The sequence below is a fragment of the Ursus maritimus genome, unplaced genomic scaffold, assembly GCF_017311325.1.
Source record: "Ursus maritimus isolate PB19 unplaced genomic scaffold, ASM1731132v1 scaffold_3, whole genome shotgun sequence".
Taxonomy (NCBI): domain Eukaryota; kingdom Metazoa; phylum Chordata; class Mammalia; order Carnivora; family Ursidae; genus Ursus; species Ursus maritimus.
The window spans coordinates 10,648,683-10,666,966 of record NW_024425563.1 but is presented as its reverse complement, the minus strand read 5'-3'; the positions used below and the strand labels follow the sequence as shown (position 1 = coordinate 10,666,966).

Genomic DNA, 18,284 nt, shown 5'->3' with positions numbered 1-18,284 from the left:
CTGAGATATGATTATTTTCAGACTTAATGACCAAATATTATGTTACAGATCCTATCGATCTGACACACATAATTGCATTCCCAGCTTTCAATAATTTCAGTGTTGATGCTGGGAAAACTGAAACACCAGTTGTGAAGAATTTATAATTTCTAAGAAACTCAAAATCAGCGATGTCTGGATGAAGCAGATAACTCTCAATGGGCTGTGTTCTGTTTTTAACAAATATTTAATTACAGCAATTTATTGCTGGAAATAGCACAATACATTTGGTATAGTTCGAGCTACAACAGAGATGGGAAACGTTCACTCAATTACTTTTGTTCAGTTTGTACAATGTGCTACTTGCCAATTAGGATAATTAACAAGGCTTGTCTTCAAAGACAGAAAAGGATCCACTACCTCAACTTAGTAAACACATGCCAAAAGCAATCTCTGAACAACCCTGGTGAGGGAGTGAGTTTTTCTTAGGGCTGCCCCTCCAGCACCAGCACCTCTGCTCTCCTGCCACATGTGTATTAGTCCGCGTGAGACACGCGGCAGGACCCCAATCCTGGCTCCAGTCCAAGACAATCCGGTCACTCTCATCTTCTGTTGCCAAAACCAAGAGTGGCCTAACAGATCTCAGGACTGAAGTTTGATGATGATGGGAAGTGATGTCCCTGCTCCTTTAATCCCCCTAGACGTGAAGGGGTAAAACGCTGCAGGTGGCCATTGAAGGCAGTCAGGGAAACCAGACTAGAGACAAAGCCTACAAAGTGGAGTGAGACAATCAAAGAAACAGACAAGACATGTGACGGAGTAGCATCTGAAGACTACCTTATCGCGCCTGACTCTTGAGGCCAGGTTGAAATGCACTTCCTGTTACTTGTACTATCAAAAGCATTTTAATGTACAAAGGTGTTCTGCTACTTTTCTTAGTTTAAAATTACACATTTGATCGTGTCCCTCAGCTTACCCTCCTGCCTCTGCCAGTAACAGAACGGTCGATTGCCATTCAACGCTTCAGGCTTAATTTTGTTGATCTTCACTAAACATTGGCTTAAAAAATATTTTGTATATCATTTCAAGTACCAAAAAAATTGTAAAATATAACAAAATATAAACCTGTATATTAGCTAACTAGTGTTATTAAATGCTTAGATGCTAGGTGATCATCATTACGGAATTCCTTAGAGTCCACAAATGTAAAGTAGCAGACGTCTCTGATTTAAAAAGTTGATCACGTTTTGTTTCTAAGAGTTTGTAATGATGACTCATGGGCCAAATATAGGCCACATTTATTTGTTTTGCCCTCACAATATTTAAACACACATACAAAAGGAAAACACACCTAGGTCTTCATGGAAATGATGAATGAGAGATGAAAAGTTGCTATTCATTTTAGCCCAAGAATGAGTTGCCAGTTTCAACTGCTTTATATAAGGTCCGCTTCACCCATTTTGTGACTTCATCACTATAAGGTATTTGAATCTTTGATCTCTGATTTAAGCGCACACATTAATACTTTGGCAGCTAAGTACAGATTTATTCAATATACAGGAAAAATCTGACAGCCGAAACATTGGCACAAGAATAACTAATCACCTCAGAGGAGTAAAAACTTTAAGCAGCATCTTTCGCATCCTTGGTACTAAGACTCTTAACCACCAAAAAGGTGTATGTCTTACCTGTAGGTCTTTTTCTTCTATCTTTTTTTGGAGCAGTTCAAGACACTTGGTAAAGTCGGTATGGTCTTGGTCAGGCGTTGAAATAAGCTCACATCCCTATGTGTTTAAAGTAAGAGAAAAGGTAAGAATACATATGATGGCAGCCCTATTACGAGCAAGATCAAACACAATAAAAGTAAAGATAAGGTATCAATAGATGTAACCTAGGGGCACCTGGGTGGCTCAGTCGTTAAGCGTCTGCCTTAGGCTCAGGGCGTGATCCCAGGATCCTGGGATCAAGTCCCGCATAAGGCTCCCTGCTCAGCGGGAAGCCTGCTTCTCCCTCTCCCACTCCCCCTTCTTGTGTTCCCTCTCTTGCTGTGTCTCTGTCAAATAAATAATATCTTAAAAAATATATATCTATATATCTAGATATATCTAGATATATAGATATCTCCACAGTAAAACTACCTGAAGTTAAAAATGAAACTATTTCTTAAAAAGTCTGAATTTAAGTGGACCTCTTAAGTTTCCTTACATGAATGGAAAAACTCATATTAATATCGAACTAATGATAAAACTACATTTTAAGTAAAATAAAGTCAGCTGTTCTATAAAATTCCTTTATAGCACCTTTCTCACCCAAAGTAAAAAAGAAGCATGAAGAGCTCCACCTGCATAAATATGTCTCTTGGATTACCTTTTGGACATAATGAAGTGAATTTATATGGTCTTTGCCTCTTCTATACCAGATACCTTACCTAGTGAAAAACCAGGAATATATTTATAACCACAAAGCCACAAAAGTGCCAGCTTGTTGGCACTCGTGAACTTAGCTAGAGAAACAGTATTTCTGAAATGACACCTTCTTCTCCACTGTCTTACAAAGGCAAAGGCGTGTAAAACTGGGACTCGAGACTTCTTAATTCACGAATGTAACAGTTCGTGGTCTCTCATAAACAGCTGAGTAAGGGGAAGTTAAATATAATCCAGTATATAAAGTTGCCATTCAAAAAGTTTTCAAGGATACAAAACACCCATACTGCCTCCTAAATTATTCTAAGAACTGTTCTCAGTAGATTTAACGGTTCTTCTCTAACTTCAAGGTCTCTCTAAATGTGTCAAGCTCAACCTGGGCTTCATTCATTTATGACTGCTGTCCTACAAGGTAGTGACCAATGAAAAAATTAATTTCTCATCATTCAGAAATATACTATGCCCTAAAAGATATGTATGTCATTTTTACAAAATCGTTGACATGTACTTTTCTGACCCTAAGAGAACACTGAAATCTACTATAATCACCAAGCAAGGGCATAAAGAAGTTGACTTATCTCAGGTTAACACTCCTAGAAAAAAAAAATAAGAATATGCCAGAACCTACAGGGAAATTATCAGGGCTGAGGAGATTAGATTGTCACCAAACCAAAAAAAAAAAAAAAAAAAAACAACAACACTGTAATGAAAGTTCCCTGAGGACAGGAAGTATGTTTCACGCGTTACTATTTCTAGTGCATGGCAGTCTGCTACATGGTAAGTAGTCAATAAATGTTTAACTAATATTCTTGAGGAATAAAAATGTATGCTGGTAAAGGGGTAGGAGAGCATGGTATCTTATTGCTAAATATTGCATTTTAACAATGGGAAATCACCTTCATCTTTTTAGTGCTGACAATCTAAATACTCCAGCAAAAGCAAAAAAAATGAAAAAGGCAAACAGAAATAGCAATAATATAACAGATGATTAACAGACCATTGTTTATGTTTACAGTTACCTTCACAGAATCAACACAGATCCACAGGAAAAATTACAGTGAATGAGAACCAAGAAATAATCTAGTCCCTCTATAATATTTTGTAGATTAAGAAAATAAAAATGAGAGATTTAGATTGGTTTGCTAAACGCTGGACAGCTGGGTGCAAAAATGTCACATCTAGAAATCCTACTTCTTTACTCTCGTGTTATGGGAATAAATTCCTAGATAACTGATACGGAAAGGTCATACAGCATTTGGAGAGTTGGTTCTGTAAGAATGGTATCATGAGAAAAGCCATGAGCTTTCCAAAACATGTGAGCTAGGCTTTACCTCATCAATTTAAGACACACACACAGAAAAGTGTAAGTCCCACCTGGAGACAGATTACCAGAACTGAAAAATTCAGACTGCACCTACACCAAGAACTTCTAGAAACTCTAGCTGAGGTGTTTACCAGCCATCCACAGCTTCTTGGAATTGTCATGAGTTTAAATGATTCTAATCTCACCAAAGATTGAGAAGGAATTCCCTGGAAGTGCAAACACCCCCAAGGGCCGTCACAGGGCAGCTTACACCACCTAGAAAGGAGACTGGCAAAACCAAGCATTAGCCAAAGCGCGAACTAGGCCTTTGGTCAACTAAGATGTTTATACTGGTTTCTGGGTCTTATGATGACATATTAAGATCTAAAAGGGAAGAAATACAAAGCCAAAGAGAAACTATCAAAATCCTGCAGACGAGGAAAAATGCGGAAATGCTCTAAGGTTTCAAGTGATGCTCACCTATTAATATCTATTTATAATTCTTTCTGATATAGAGTAAGACTCCATTTATTAGAGTCAGGAGCCCCGGGTACCGTGAAGAATTTCAGTGGATTAGATGTTTAAAAAACAAAACAAAAACTCACACTGATCCGAGGACTTAGAAGATATAAAAGCTAGGAAATTTGGCCAAATAAGTATATCACTTTCTAATAATGGTTTCTAATATTATCTTTCTAACAGATGTATGTATACTTGCTTTAAGAATACACAGAAACCTTCCAAAGCATAAACTACAAGACTCCTTAAAACACCTTTAACATACCAATGTTTGAGTAGAAACTTCTGTTTCAACTACTACTGTCTTTGATTTTCTTCAGTTACTTGGAATATATTTTTTAGGATACAAATTATTCTTTTATGAGCCAGCAGGTGGCTCCAATCTCATTCTATGCACTTGCCTTACGAAGTTTTTGTCATTATACAAATAGAAATTTAAATAGCTCAATTCTAATAATAAGTTCCCTTTATGGACACACCACTTTTCAAGCTGGATTATTATTTTTTTAATATTGTATTTTATTAATTTTGTTTTATACTAAAATTCAAAAGGAAAAGATTTGGATTGATGTCACAAATTTTAGTCTGTGTAAATATCAAAGCTATTTTAATTTTGTTCTAACCTAAAAGGAGTCTTCTGAGGATGAGGAACCAAAATGCACACCCCATGCCCTCCAAACCATAACCAAACATAAAAGGAAAAATAAGTTCAAACTAGTTTAAAAATTCTGTTCCAGTGTGTTGAATGGATGAAAGACTTCCTCATCAGGTCTTTCTCATTCCATGATTCAAAACCAGGAAAAGACACACAAAAATTTATTTATAAATAAATTTCCAGAAGCCCAGTCAAGTACTTTTTAGGGGCTTACTAGATGTATATTGCTTTATTCAACTGTACTGTGTACGGAGGAAGTAGGAATCTACCAAACACTAACGGCCCAGCGGTAAATAAAAACATGAATATCACAATTAGTATACATGTACAATATAAATACGTGTGTGTCTGAGTGTGAGAAAGATAGCCAGATAAGGGGAGGCTCCTTTTCTTCCTCTTTCCATACTAAGAAACTCATAGCCATACTTCACCACTACCCAGTAAGTGCTTGAAAGAAAGTCAGTCTTCTATAGATCCCTAAATTGCTCCTTTCTTTTTGTTGGGTAGTAGGGATAGTGTGGGCATTTGAAATCCCAGTTTGGTTTTGGGGCTAAGCTACACTCTAAAGTAGAGGCAACTGCAACACACTGCAATGAGAGACTTACTCGGAAAACTCCTGACTGATTACATTAGCTTTTCCTCCATAGAGGTATAACGAACATCAAAAAGTGCACTGTTGAGAATTGTATAATAGAAAATATGTATTAAGGAACTGAAATAATTCACGGTATCAAGGAAATATCATGAGTTCATATTAAAATGACAGGTACCCTAAGGCCCAGGAAATAAAAATTTAAAAGCAGATATAAAAGGTGCAGGAAGAGGCAGAAAAGCTACAAATAAGGTAAATTAATCCTATTGTCAACAGGATAAGTTATCAGAGGGCACTGAAGACAAAAAAGAAGCAAACTTACTCAAGAGAAGTAGAACTGTACGTGTGAGGGAGTGCGCTCACGGAGCAAATGAACTGAAGTGGAACAAATCTCATACCCAAATACACAGGCAAAAATTGTCATCTAGCAAAATCCTTGTCTACTGCTTTGAGAATGCATGATCTCCGGTCGGGAAGGGAAGACTCAATGCTCCCTGAGTAACGGGAACCTAACATCCGCACTGCAGTTGCTAGGACAATACCGGGGCGTATCAAGCACTCGAGAGAAGTTTGATGGACAGAAAGATGATGGATGGGGGCGCCTGGGTGGCACAGCGGTTAAGCGTCTGCCTTCAGCTCAGGGCATGATCCCGGCGTTATGGGATCGAGCCCCACATCAGGCTCCTCCGCTATAAGCCTGCTTCTTCCTCTCCCACTCCCCCTGCTTGTGTTCCCTCTCTCGCTGGCTGTCTCTATCTCTGTCGAATAAATAAATAAAATCTTTAAAAAAAAAAAAAAAGAAAGATGATGGACGGATTAAAGCCATCTCTCCCCTCATGCTACTAATGGTATGCTTCTCTAAAACATACACGGGGATAAGCCTTAGACAACGAGTCTAACACAGAAAAGCAGCATTGTCATTATTTTTTCAAAGGTATTATGCTACTGCTGCCACAAGAAAATCATGTAACACTTTTGTTTTAGGGCATGATTAATACAGATTCTTAGAGTGGTGACAAATAATAGTGCTTCATATGCAATTAAGCAAAGTAAAATCCAACAATGTTAACAAAGTAACATCCAATGAGGGAACGAGGACTACCAATGTACACAGAGGCTAACAAATGAAGCACCATGAGGTACTACATAAATAATTCAGAATATCCTGGAATGAGCTGTAATTTATTTCTTAAGACCAATGACAAGGAGTCAAACTGACATCAGGGACCTAATAAAAATTTAGCAATAAACAGTTTTCAGAATATGCCCTAGGACGACAAGAGCTCACTTCAGTTTCTCTAGTTTCTGCCAACATCTGTAGTTATGGCAAACACAAAAACGTACGTAATATGTGTAATGCATGATCCTAATCTCAGTAAAATCACAAATCATCTAAAACAGACAGGTTTAGGGATGCCTAGGTGGCTCAGTCGGTTAAGTGTCTGACTCTTGATTTTGGTCATGAAATCAGGGTCATGATCTCATGGTCGTGAGATCGAGCCCCATGTTGGGCTCTGCTCTAGGTGGGGAGCCTGCTTGAGATTCCCTCTCTCCATCTGCCTCTGCCCTTACCCCTCCTCTTCCCTAAGCAAAAACAAAACAAAACAAAAGATAGGTTTATGTTCAGTGTGGTATGCTTATATTGTTAAAAAAGAAAAAAAGTTTAAACAGTAAGGGTTACACTAAATGCTTAGATTAACCAAATAATTGTATTATTACATTAACCAATTTCATTATTTTATAAACTATTAATAGCCTACTTTATGAGTATTAAAATATTTTATTCAAATGACCAAATAATTTTATTATTATGTAAACTTACTAGATCTACCTAATTATTATCGAAGTATTAAGCAAACTATGAGCTTCAAGCTGTAAGCCTCATGAAGGTGCCCGCTGTGTCCTTTGTTCACTACTGCATCCCGAGTACAAGAACCCGACACAGTGCATGGCAAGTAGGAAGCACTCAGTAATCAATCAGGTCTCTTATAAAGGCCTGAGATCAATTATCAGTTTAGACCAGGGATCAGCAAAATTTTCTGCAAAGGAGCAGACAGGAACTCTTTCAGGCTGTGCAGGCCACACGGCCTCTGTCCCAACTATTCACACTGCCTTTGTATCATGAAGGCATCTACAGATAATACAGAAATAACTAGGAATATCTGTGTTCCAATAAAATCGAAATTTGAATGTCAGATAATTTTCACATGCCATAAAACATTATTCTTTAGATTTTTTTCCCAACCATTTAAAAATGTAAAAACACTTTCTAGCTTGCCAGTGGTACAAAAACAGACAGCGGGCCAGACTCGGCTGATGGGCTGGAGTTTACCAACTGATCCCGGTTCCAGGCCCACAGTTAGTTCTGTGATTACAACTAAACCCTACCCATGTGTGAGAAATTTAACATAAGGGAAAAGATTCAACCCTTAAAAAAAAAAATCTCTCTGCACCTCATTTTCCTCATCTGTAACGGAACTAATACGCCAACTAAAATGGACACTGAGGTTCCATGCGATAATGCACGTGTGAGCAATGCTCACCTCAGCACCTGAACAATCTCTAGAAACATCAGATGCTACTGTCAGACCACCTCACATCAAAGATTACTAGAGTAAGCAACATATTGTTAATATTCTCCAAAGAACTTTGTGCAGATGCTTACCAAGCTATGTTTGAATTTACTGACAACTAAAAGAAATTATTACAAGGCAATGAGTGTCAATAATCAACCTAATTGCAAAAGACCAATGCAAAAGTCATCAGACTATCATTCTCGATTACTTAATTTACTGTTTGCCAATAATTTAACGAATATAAGTTAATGAGTTTTTACATTTAGCACACATAAAACCTATCAGGTTATACTATGTTGACTCCTCTAAAACTCTTTAATGGGAAAGAAAACAGACCTTTTGAAAAAAAAAAATTATAACAACATATCAATTGTTATTTCATACACTATATCCACAGAGAGACTTGGCCTCATTAAAACAAGAGGCAAGGAGTTAAGTCTGGTGAAAGCATTTCCAAATCTGCTATTAGCTTATTCATTTTAGGTGAAGTCATCTGGTGCCCATCCATCTACCCAGGACAAGAAAGGACTTGTGCAAATTACCCTGAAGAGATTTTATAGGGCTCTGAGACTTCCACTGTAACTTTATGGTTCGAGTTTATAAGGTTAAGAATTCAGAAGTGTTATTTCCTCCTAGGTACCACGCACACCAATTCTGAATATTTATTTGGAGTGGCTTGCATACAGCCTCTCACCTCGCATAATTAAATGCAATATGTAGGTACCTATAAAATCTAAGATGCTCTTCAATGACCTACGATTTTTCCTAACAAAATATAACCTAATTCTTTGAAAAATCAGAGAATTTTTGCATTATGTTAAAATTAGCATCTTAACATTGTGATCTGCTGATAATTAACTGCCTTCCTCATTAAATTAATAACATTTATAACTGGTATTTGAGTACACATTTTGTTATAGAAGATCTTAGTCACTTTACTAGAGTTATGTTCTTGAATCCTCACAATACCCTTAACAAGGTAAATGTCATGATCACATTTAAGATATGCAGACTGAAGTTTGGAGAGATTAAATAACTTGCCCAAGGTCACACAACTGTTGAGGCCATTCTTTGTGATCTGAACTCCATATTCTTAACCAACTACGCTTTGTACTCAACCCTGCTTAATTAAACTTTGGGTATTTTGGCAGCTTTAAGCAGAAAAATGCCTTTATAATTTATTCTGAACCTTGATTTAGTTGTTTTTTTCCGGTTTTAAGTTCCTGAAAATCCTTTAGCTCTTTGCAAACATGACTCCTGCCTGACCCCATGTTTTTCCATAGTAGCCCAAGGCACAGAGACCTCAGACTTCTGCAAACAGGCACTGAATGCTTAGCTATCTTGCTCTCCTTTTTTTCCTGCTTTCCTAACTTACAATATTATCACAGTATTTATCATTATATTCATGACAATTCTCCTATTAAACTTATCCCTATGCTCAATATCTAGATGTATAAGTGTTTCTTTCGGTTTATTTTTCTTGGAATTAGAGAAAATGAAATTACTTAGATTTAGAGGAAATGAAATTACTGGGAAAATAATAAGAAAACTGTTTATGATTTTGATATATGCTGCTAGGGTGCTTTCTAGGAAGGACGTAAAAATATATATTCCCACTAGTAGTAGAGGAGGGTAAAGAGTTTCTTAAAATATAATAGTAGGAAAGATAATTCATCATGAATTTCTTACTGTGAATTAATTTAATTGCTATACTTGCTTCTTAATAAGAAAAGAGAAATCACTTTCATTAAGAGAAAGAGGACTTCATTGGAGAGCAAGGAAGAGAAAGTTAAGATAATTCTGGAGTGTGAAGCAGGAATAAAATGGGAAGTGGTTCCTCAGATTGAGGACTGAGGGGCTGAAGAATAGTATGAAAGAAATGGACATTTCTGGAAGGGGAAATAGGTGTCAATCGACAGGGTGTAGGAAAGGAGGCAAGAAGCTATCAAAGATTATCTTTCAAGATGGCTCTGAAAATGAAATAATTTACTATCCCATCATATTAGAATACTGACATAGATTTTTTTGTAAATAAGCAATGATAAGAGTTTTTTTGTTTTCATTTTTTTTAAGCAATGATATGAGTTTTATTGAGTCTTAAAATTCTGGCTCTCACATGTTTTGTTTTCCTTTTTCTATTTACTGCTATTATTTCTAGGTCCTTTTCCTATTTATTGCTAAAGTTGCCTTTCTTATTGATGTAAGCAGGATATACACTTAAAAATATTTTGGGGAGACATATTCAAGAGTCATCTAAAATTGAATATGTTAAAGTATTAATAATGAGTTTTCATAATTGTTCATTAAATTGAACTAACCAGAACTCTAATAAGAAACTACCTGCCAAATTAAGAGTATAGCAGGTACAGGGCAAAATGCCATATACGCCGGATAATCAAAGATACAGATCTAAAATTAGCCCAAACTTGTTCTCAAGTTTAGTTAGATAAAGCCAATTAGAATCTAAATGATCTATGTTCCTTGATATAGGTATGAAAATGGTCTTTTACTCTGTAGAAATGTAATCACAAAATAACCATTTCCTACTTTCCTCTTTATTATATAAAGCAGACGATGATAAATTGTTCCTTCCATTTTATTTACCAACCTCCTAAAAACAGTTCACTTTTCAACTAAAAAGATTTTTTTTTTTTTAATCATCAAATGACAGCCTACAAGTAATGATTCCTTCGTCAAGAATGTCACATGATTGGGGCGCCTGGGTGGCACAGCGGTTAAGCGTCTGCCTTCGGCTCAGGGTGTGATCTCGGTGCTATGGGATCGAGCCCCACATCAGGCTCCTCCACTGTGAGCCTGCTTCTTCCTCTCCCACTCCCCTTGCTTGTGTTCCCTCTCTCGCTGGCTGTCTCTATCTCTGTCAAATAAATAAATAAATAAAATCTTAAAAAAAAAAAAAAAAGAATGTCACTTGATTAAACTCCTAAAAACCTGAAGTAACAGGTTGATATATATGATATAATTTAGTATTCTCCTCCTGGTTTTCTAGATCATGCATAAAAGAAAAGAATAAACTCAATTTAACCTTGTTGCAATTCTCCATTCAATCCCAAACGTAAAGAGACAGTCTCATCAAGTGCCATCTTCACTGCCCTGGGTGTTATAAGATAACCTTTCCTTTCAACATAGCATTGAATGAAAACTACAGCTCTCCAAACAAGAAAGTCACCACTTCCATTAATGGAAGTCAAAAGTCTTTTTGGAACAACATGGGGTCTTAAATGATGGCTTTTTTCCTAAAAGCAGAGCCAGGGTTCTTTTGGAAGAGAGTGACCAAAAGTGCTAACATAGCAGCTTTCAGACTGCTATCCTAAAAAAGCTTTGCCTACAAGGTTGGTCCTTGGCTCACAACTGAGAACTTGAATGGTAAATAGTTTCCTTAAAAGCTAACAGTAGCTTACTGTGCCTAAACTGTTTATTCAATGTGGTTTATGCTGAGCACCTGCTTGTTTTCTTCCTGGGCGTCTGGAATTTTGATACACACTATGCAAAGGGTGTGGGTGCCCCACATATGGATGCCCCCAGTAGTATTTTGGGCACTGAGCTTCCCTGGTGACAATACCTCACGCTTATTGTCACAATTTGTTTAAGCGCATCCTGTAGGACTCCAATGGGAAAGAACTCTTGGTACTAGTGACTGGTTTTCTCCAGACTTTGTCCCCTTGTGCCTTTTCCCTTTGCTGATTCTACTTTGTATCCTTTTGCTGTAATAAATCACAGCCATGATTAGTATCAAAAAGACAAGAAAAAACAAGCACTGGTGAGGATATAGAGGAAAGGAACCCTCCGGGCACTACTGATGGGAATGTAAATTGGGGCAGCCTCTGTAGAAAACAGAATAGAAATTCCTCAAAGAATTAAAAAAAGGAACCACCATGTAACCCAGTAATTCCATTCATTTACCCAAAGAAAACAAAAACACTAATTTGAAAAGAGATATGCACCCCTACATTAACTGCAGCATTATTCACAATAGCCGAGGTATGGAAGCAACCTAAGTGTTCATGGATACAGGAATGAATGAAGAAGACGTGGTATAAATACACAATAGAATGTTACTCAGCCATAAAAATCCTGCCATTCACAACAATATGGATGGACAGAAAGGATATCGCACTAAGGGAAATAAACAAGAGAAAGACAAATAATCATGTGATTATCCACTTATATACAGAATCTATAAAACAAATGAACAAAAACAGAGAAAGAGTCATAAATACAGAGAATAAACTGGTGGTTGCCAGAGGAGACAGGGGGAGGGTGAGCAAAGTAGGTGAAGGGGATTAGAGGTACAAACTTATCCAGTTACGAAATAAATAAATCATGGAAATGAAAAGTACAGCACAGAGAATATAGTCAAATACTACAGTAACTTTGTATGGTGACAGATGGTAACTACACTTACGGTGAGCACTGCATGATGATGGAACTGTCAAATCACTATGTGGTACACCTGGAACGAATATAACTATATTTCTGTCAACTATACTTCAATTAAACAAAAAAATCACAGCCATGAGTACGACTATATGCCAAGTCCTGTGAGTTAGTCCTTCTAGTGAAGCACGGGCTTGGGGATGGTCGTGGAAACCCCGAACAAAGAGCTAAAGAGGTTCTTCCTCAATTACGATGTTCGAACGAGCTTCTGTGTTGTAACGATCCTGTACACATCCAGACCCCCAGATCGGCTCCTGTTCCTTCACAACCACTCTAAATACACTATGGAGAGAATGAGCCTCTACCAGGGCTCCCTGACAAGTCTCCTGAAAAGGGGAAAATGAGGAGGGGGGCGGGCAGGCAGCCAGCACTGAAGGTAGCCTAGGTGGGTACTGTTGCCCAATTACTTAGAACTAGGCAGAAGTAGGAAAGGGAAATTAAATAGCACACAGAGAAAAGAAGGCCACAGAAACTCCTCAGTATGGCAACCTGATCCTCACTTTGCTCTGAGAAAACCCCCTCCCGTCCACTAGGGGATTATGGCATAGTGGTTAGGAACAAAACGTGGGCTCTGGGGCCAGAATGCTTGTTTAGATCCCACTTAACCATTTCCCAGCTGTGTAAGCTTGGGCAACTTCTGCAACCTCTTTGTGCTTTCCATTATCCATAAAGTGTGGATAACAGGTCTGACCTAACGAAGTTTGTTGCAAGGATAAATGAATTTTTAATTGAAAGTACATATGAAATATTTGGTATATTGGAAGCACTTTAAAATCATTGCTGGCTAATACTGTTATTTTCAAGGTTATGGTGATTAGTTTTTCCTATCAACTTTTAAAAGTAGAAGAAACCTGAAACAGTGAACCAAGATTATAATCATCCAAACACATTTTAGCCTAGCTGGAAACAAACGTGCATCAGGTGTTGGTAGGTAAAGGGTAAGTGTTCTGTGGTCAAACTCACTGAGAAATACCAAGGCGAACAAAATTAGATTTTTGGCAGCCTTCCTTAAAATGATATTGCCCATGGTGAATTTCCAAAAGGGGTACATAGAATGTCAAATTTCACAAATCCATCTGGTCACAGAAAATTTTTTTTTTTTAATCAAGTATCCTGTGGCACCAGTGGTTTGCTGTTGATTACAGTAGCAGGATTACATACCTGCTGCATGCACACTGGGATGACGATGTGGGAAACAAAGGCAGAAGAAAAATTGTTAAATTTCCTTACTACCTACAGCCCGCTGACAAGTCCTTGAAACGGTCAGGGACTCACCTGCCTCAATGTTAATACTTTGCTAAGGGCAAAAGGCAATCCCAGCCCGGCCCTCCCCCCCACCAACCAGGATCCTTTAAGTCTACTTTAACATATAACAATTCCTTTGGAAACTTCCTTTATGTCTCCCCCCCCCCCCAGATACGTGTCGGCAATCATCCCCCAAGCATATGGCCCACCGATATACATCTGCAGGGTCTCATGACTAATGTTTTATTAGATGGTAATAAATGACCTTTTCCCAACAATAGCTAGCCCCCTCAAGGTCCTGGGAACCTTGCTTCCAAAATTCCTTAGAGACTTAGGCTATCCCTAACCCTCTCCCAATTTGAGGGTAATATAATGGGCCACTCCTCATGACCTCAGTGCAGCTCTTTCTGCCCACGGTTCCTGTCCCTGTGCTTTCATAAGCCTCCATTTTGCACCAAAGACGTCTCAAGAATTCTTTCTTGGTCATCGGCTCCGGACTCCACCCCACCGAACCTCACCGATATCCCACCACTTCATGAATGAGAAGCTACCACCTACTAGGGATACCAGGATGGATGACCAGAGACCTCAGGCTGTAGACGATCATGAATTAACCGAGATCAAGGGAGAAAATTACGAAAAAATTATGTGTGTCAAGCTCAGCAAGAAAAGTAGAAGGGAGGGAGTCCCAACAGATATAGGTGGGGAGCCAAGCAAGGGAAGGAGTGGTGAGCAGGGGTGTCCCATGAGCCACAAGAATGAGCGGAGGGAGATGGAATCACAGAGGCCCTCGAGAACGCAGAGTAGGATGAGGAGAGTCAGGCAATCAGGCTGAGGTCATTTGTGAGGCATTCAGGAGTTCTCACAGATGTAAAGGGCATGGACTTCCCCTTTTTAAATGCCTCAAATATGTTAAACTCAAACAAAATAGGCTTTGAAAAACGTACACAACTTAAAGTCAATTTGAAAGGACTGAGGCAAGCATAAGAATTAAGGTATAGTGGAGAGATCCTTCCACTTACCCTCCCCCCCTTTCATTATTCCCCTGGTGAGATGCTAATAAGGATGAGCTAACCCTGTTGTAGGGATATAAGGTGAAGAACTGCCACTCTGTTGTCAATGGAAACTGCCTGTCTGTAATTCCCTCAACAGAGGCTTTGTACCGCAACATATGTTAATTAGTCTTACTGCGCAAGCCTAAGAATTTACTATACTCAGGTTTTTGTTTTATTTTTTAAAGAAATACACCAATCAATGGAGTTGAGCTTTATACATTCACTGAGTTTCCTCTGTCTGGTAGAATAGTCAAACTGGCTAACATTTTACAATTTCTAATAGCCCAGTTTGCCATTTTCTCTAAATTAATTGGACCACATCTAAAAGTTATTGGCATGTGGCCGGGCAGAAGTGGGAAAGAGACACAGCTAGGAGGAGGAAATAATAAGATTCACGACATTCGGTAGATCAATAAAGATGTTTTTAACTGGAGATGAAAAACATCTGCAGAGATTCTGTGAAATTTAAATAGAACTGAACCTGAGGCATTATCAAACTCAAAAGGATGTTTTCAGTAATTTTTATTCTGATTTATTAAATCTAGGTCCATAAACTGTACACTTATGGAAATAAATGGATTGAAATCTTTTTAAAAGCGGTATTACTGAGAATAGTTATTTTTTACATAAAGCTCTTATGTAAACAATTTTAGAAAGCAAAACAAAATACTACTACTTTGTATTAAAATAGTTCTCTAGCACTTTTAGAGTACTTCTACGTGTGTAATATTGTATGATCATCATTACAAGCATATGAGAAAGCCAGGGCTGATTTAATTTCACAAGCCTTAGTAAGACTTCCATATGCGTAAGCTAGCAACTTAAGAAATAATAAGAAATAATTTGTACAGTTAGCTCAGGAAAACAGGACTTAACTATTTGTAAAACTCCACAAACTACAATGTACTAATAGCCAAGACTCAGTGGTATTTGATGTCTCTGCCTGAGTATGATACCTAGCTCTACTTGCCATCCCCACTATTTGAGAATCAGTGTTCTCATCTTTAAACTGGAATTAATACACAAGCGTTTCTTACTTAACATTTGTAGTCCATTGATGAAAAATCAGACATTCTATTCAAATGTCAGCCAGAAGCCAATTTCCCATTATTCTGACTGGAAAATGATATTTGAACCCAAAACCTCAGTCTCCAAAAATGTAACAGAAACATTTATAGAGGTAACAGTCATTATTAAGATGAGATGTAAAATGATGAGCAACTTTTTACTGTATATAATATTTATAATATCTTATAGTTATGAAAAGGAGCACAGGTTAAAAACCTTTAGACATACTACCCTTTTCTTTCAAGAGTAGTCTTCAGATATTTGGGTACAGCCAAACCAGTGTTAGAGGACAACGAGGAAATCCTCACGGAAAACACGGATTTAATATAGGATATTCTTCAATAATTCACGTATTTGCTTTTAAAAAAAATCTTATCTTTCCCAATTCTGAAAAAGATATAATGAAAGACAAGGAGACAATAAAATGCCTGGATCTCTATCTCTACTCATGAATTTACAGTATAGAACTACCTGGTAGCCTAGAATGATCTTGTTATGTCTGTAACAGAAAATTGGTGGTTTAGCATCAACCCAACCTTTCTGCTAGTCTCATTCATCATTCACACCAGGGGTCATTGTATGTTTTCAATCAAGTCTTGCTTTTGTAACTGCAGTTCTACCACGGTCTTTGGCCCATACCATGTTCTAGTATTTTTTGACCACCATTGTGATACCATGTTGTGTTATTCCAGGACTTGGAAGGATTAACAGAGAAGATAAAATCAGAACTTAGGTCTAGAGTCCTATTCCTGACGTACAACTAGAGTCATTTTCACCACACCAACTGCACAAGGCCTTCTGTTCATAGTAACACTTTCTGGAATGCCAAAATACTCTTTTGTAGCACAAAGGAAGACATTCATATACTTACAGGCTACCTATGCCCTTGCTAATTTTCTATCACTAAATCACCCTGGTTCTTCAATGTTCTATCTTGGCTCAATCCTATGTCCTATAAACAGCTTTTGTCTAATATAATAACTTATTAGTTTGGTCATTCTTGGTCTGGCCCAACTACTGCCACCCCAGAATTGAGGGTGGAAGGATATGGCATGATGGAAATGTGAGGGTACAGAGTATGGTTAACACACTGACTGTTATCTTGTTGATGATGACATGAGCATGCATTCCCAGGGATGCTAAATACGTAGTGCAAGCAACTTGCCCAACAGGCCAAAGATACGATGTGGCAGTTGAGTCCCAGTTTTAACAAGATTCTTCTTATAGAAGACACAGATATTGACCCAAGAGCTGTTTCTGACCAACTCTACCATGTTCTTTTGAGTTATTTAAACTTTATGGGGCTTGGCTTTTTCATCAGGAAACTGGGCTATATAATAATTTTTTATTATAGTTTAAATTATTGTACATCTTATCATTATATTTATCACATATTTTCATCTATCCTACATACCTACATTTCTGGAAAAACCTTATTATTTTGTGGCTTTTTAAAGTATTTAAAATACAGCAACTAGTTCATTAATCTCCTAAATATAAAGGAAGCATGTTTGAAACCCCTCCCTTCCTATATCCCGTCAAGACCACAGAGACCACATGTCAGTCAAAGCATATCAGCAGTTACATGATACAACAGTTACTTCAAAAGTTCTCAGGAAACTAAAATAAATGACTGACTGGGTAATTAAGAAGGCTGAAATATGTGAATCTAGCCTTGAATCAAGGAACACTGACTGACTCAGAGAATAATACATAAATAAACAAACAAAAATATCAAGGGGAAAATCTGTAAGAGACATTCCTCATTCTGAGCTAATATCATGAGCCACACAGGGAAGAACTGAGACACCGAGGTAAACGGAGAAACACAAAGATTTTACAGCTCTATCTGTAAAGGAAAGCATTATGGAGTAAATTAAGAAGGGCATACCATATGCAATCCTATGGACCATATGGAATTAAGTGGTGGACTTAAATCTTCCCTACATGTCCAAAATCCAAAGGAATAAATAATTAAGGCCTATGAATATAAAAACTAGTGATCGGTTTGTTGGTATGTAACTTTGCTTTGAAGCAGGTCATGCATACGGAGAATCAAAGAGAGAACACTAATAGCTATGCTTTTGTCTTCCTTCTTACATATTACTAATTAAAAACCAAGAATCTACTATGATATCCCTAAAACATCTTTCTCACTGCCTAACACTCAGGCTTTATCAGAACAGAGTCAGTCAGATGGTGTGGCAGCCAGCCTCCAAGATGGCTACCAAGGATTCCTGCCATCTAGAATTGACAACCTTGTGCAGTCTGATTCCACACTGTACCAGGGTTGGTCTGTGTGACTAGCAGCATCTGGCAGAAGAGACGGTCAGATGGTATATCGCTGCTGAAATTAGGTCACAAAAAGATAGCTACTTCTGTCTTGGGCTGGCTGTCTTGCATGCATGTTCTTC

At 37.7% G+C, this 18,284-nt stretch overlaps 1 protein-coding gene across 5 annotated transcripts in view; it reads right to left on the bottom strand.

Moving 5' to 3' along the window:
* Positions 1-18,284, bottom strand: part of TPK1 (thiamin pyrophosphokinase 1) — a 317,859-nt gene that overhangs the window by 150,558 nt on the left and 149,017 nt on the right. For all 5 annotated transcript variants that reach the window (XM_040643865.1, XM_040643864.1, XM_040643866.1 and 2 more), the window contains one exon: positions 1,668-1,763. In XM_040643865.1, the coding sequence (XP_040499799.1) occupies positions 1,668-1,763 (96 nt within the window). The remainder of the gene's footprint in view (positions 1-1,667; positions 1,764-18,284) is intronic.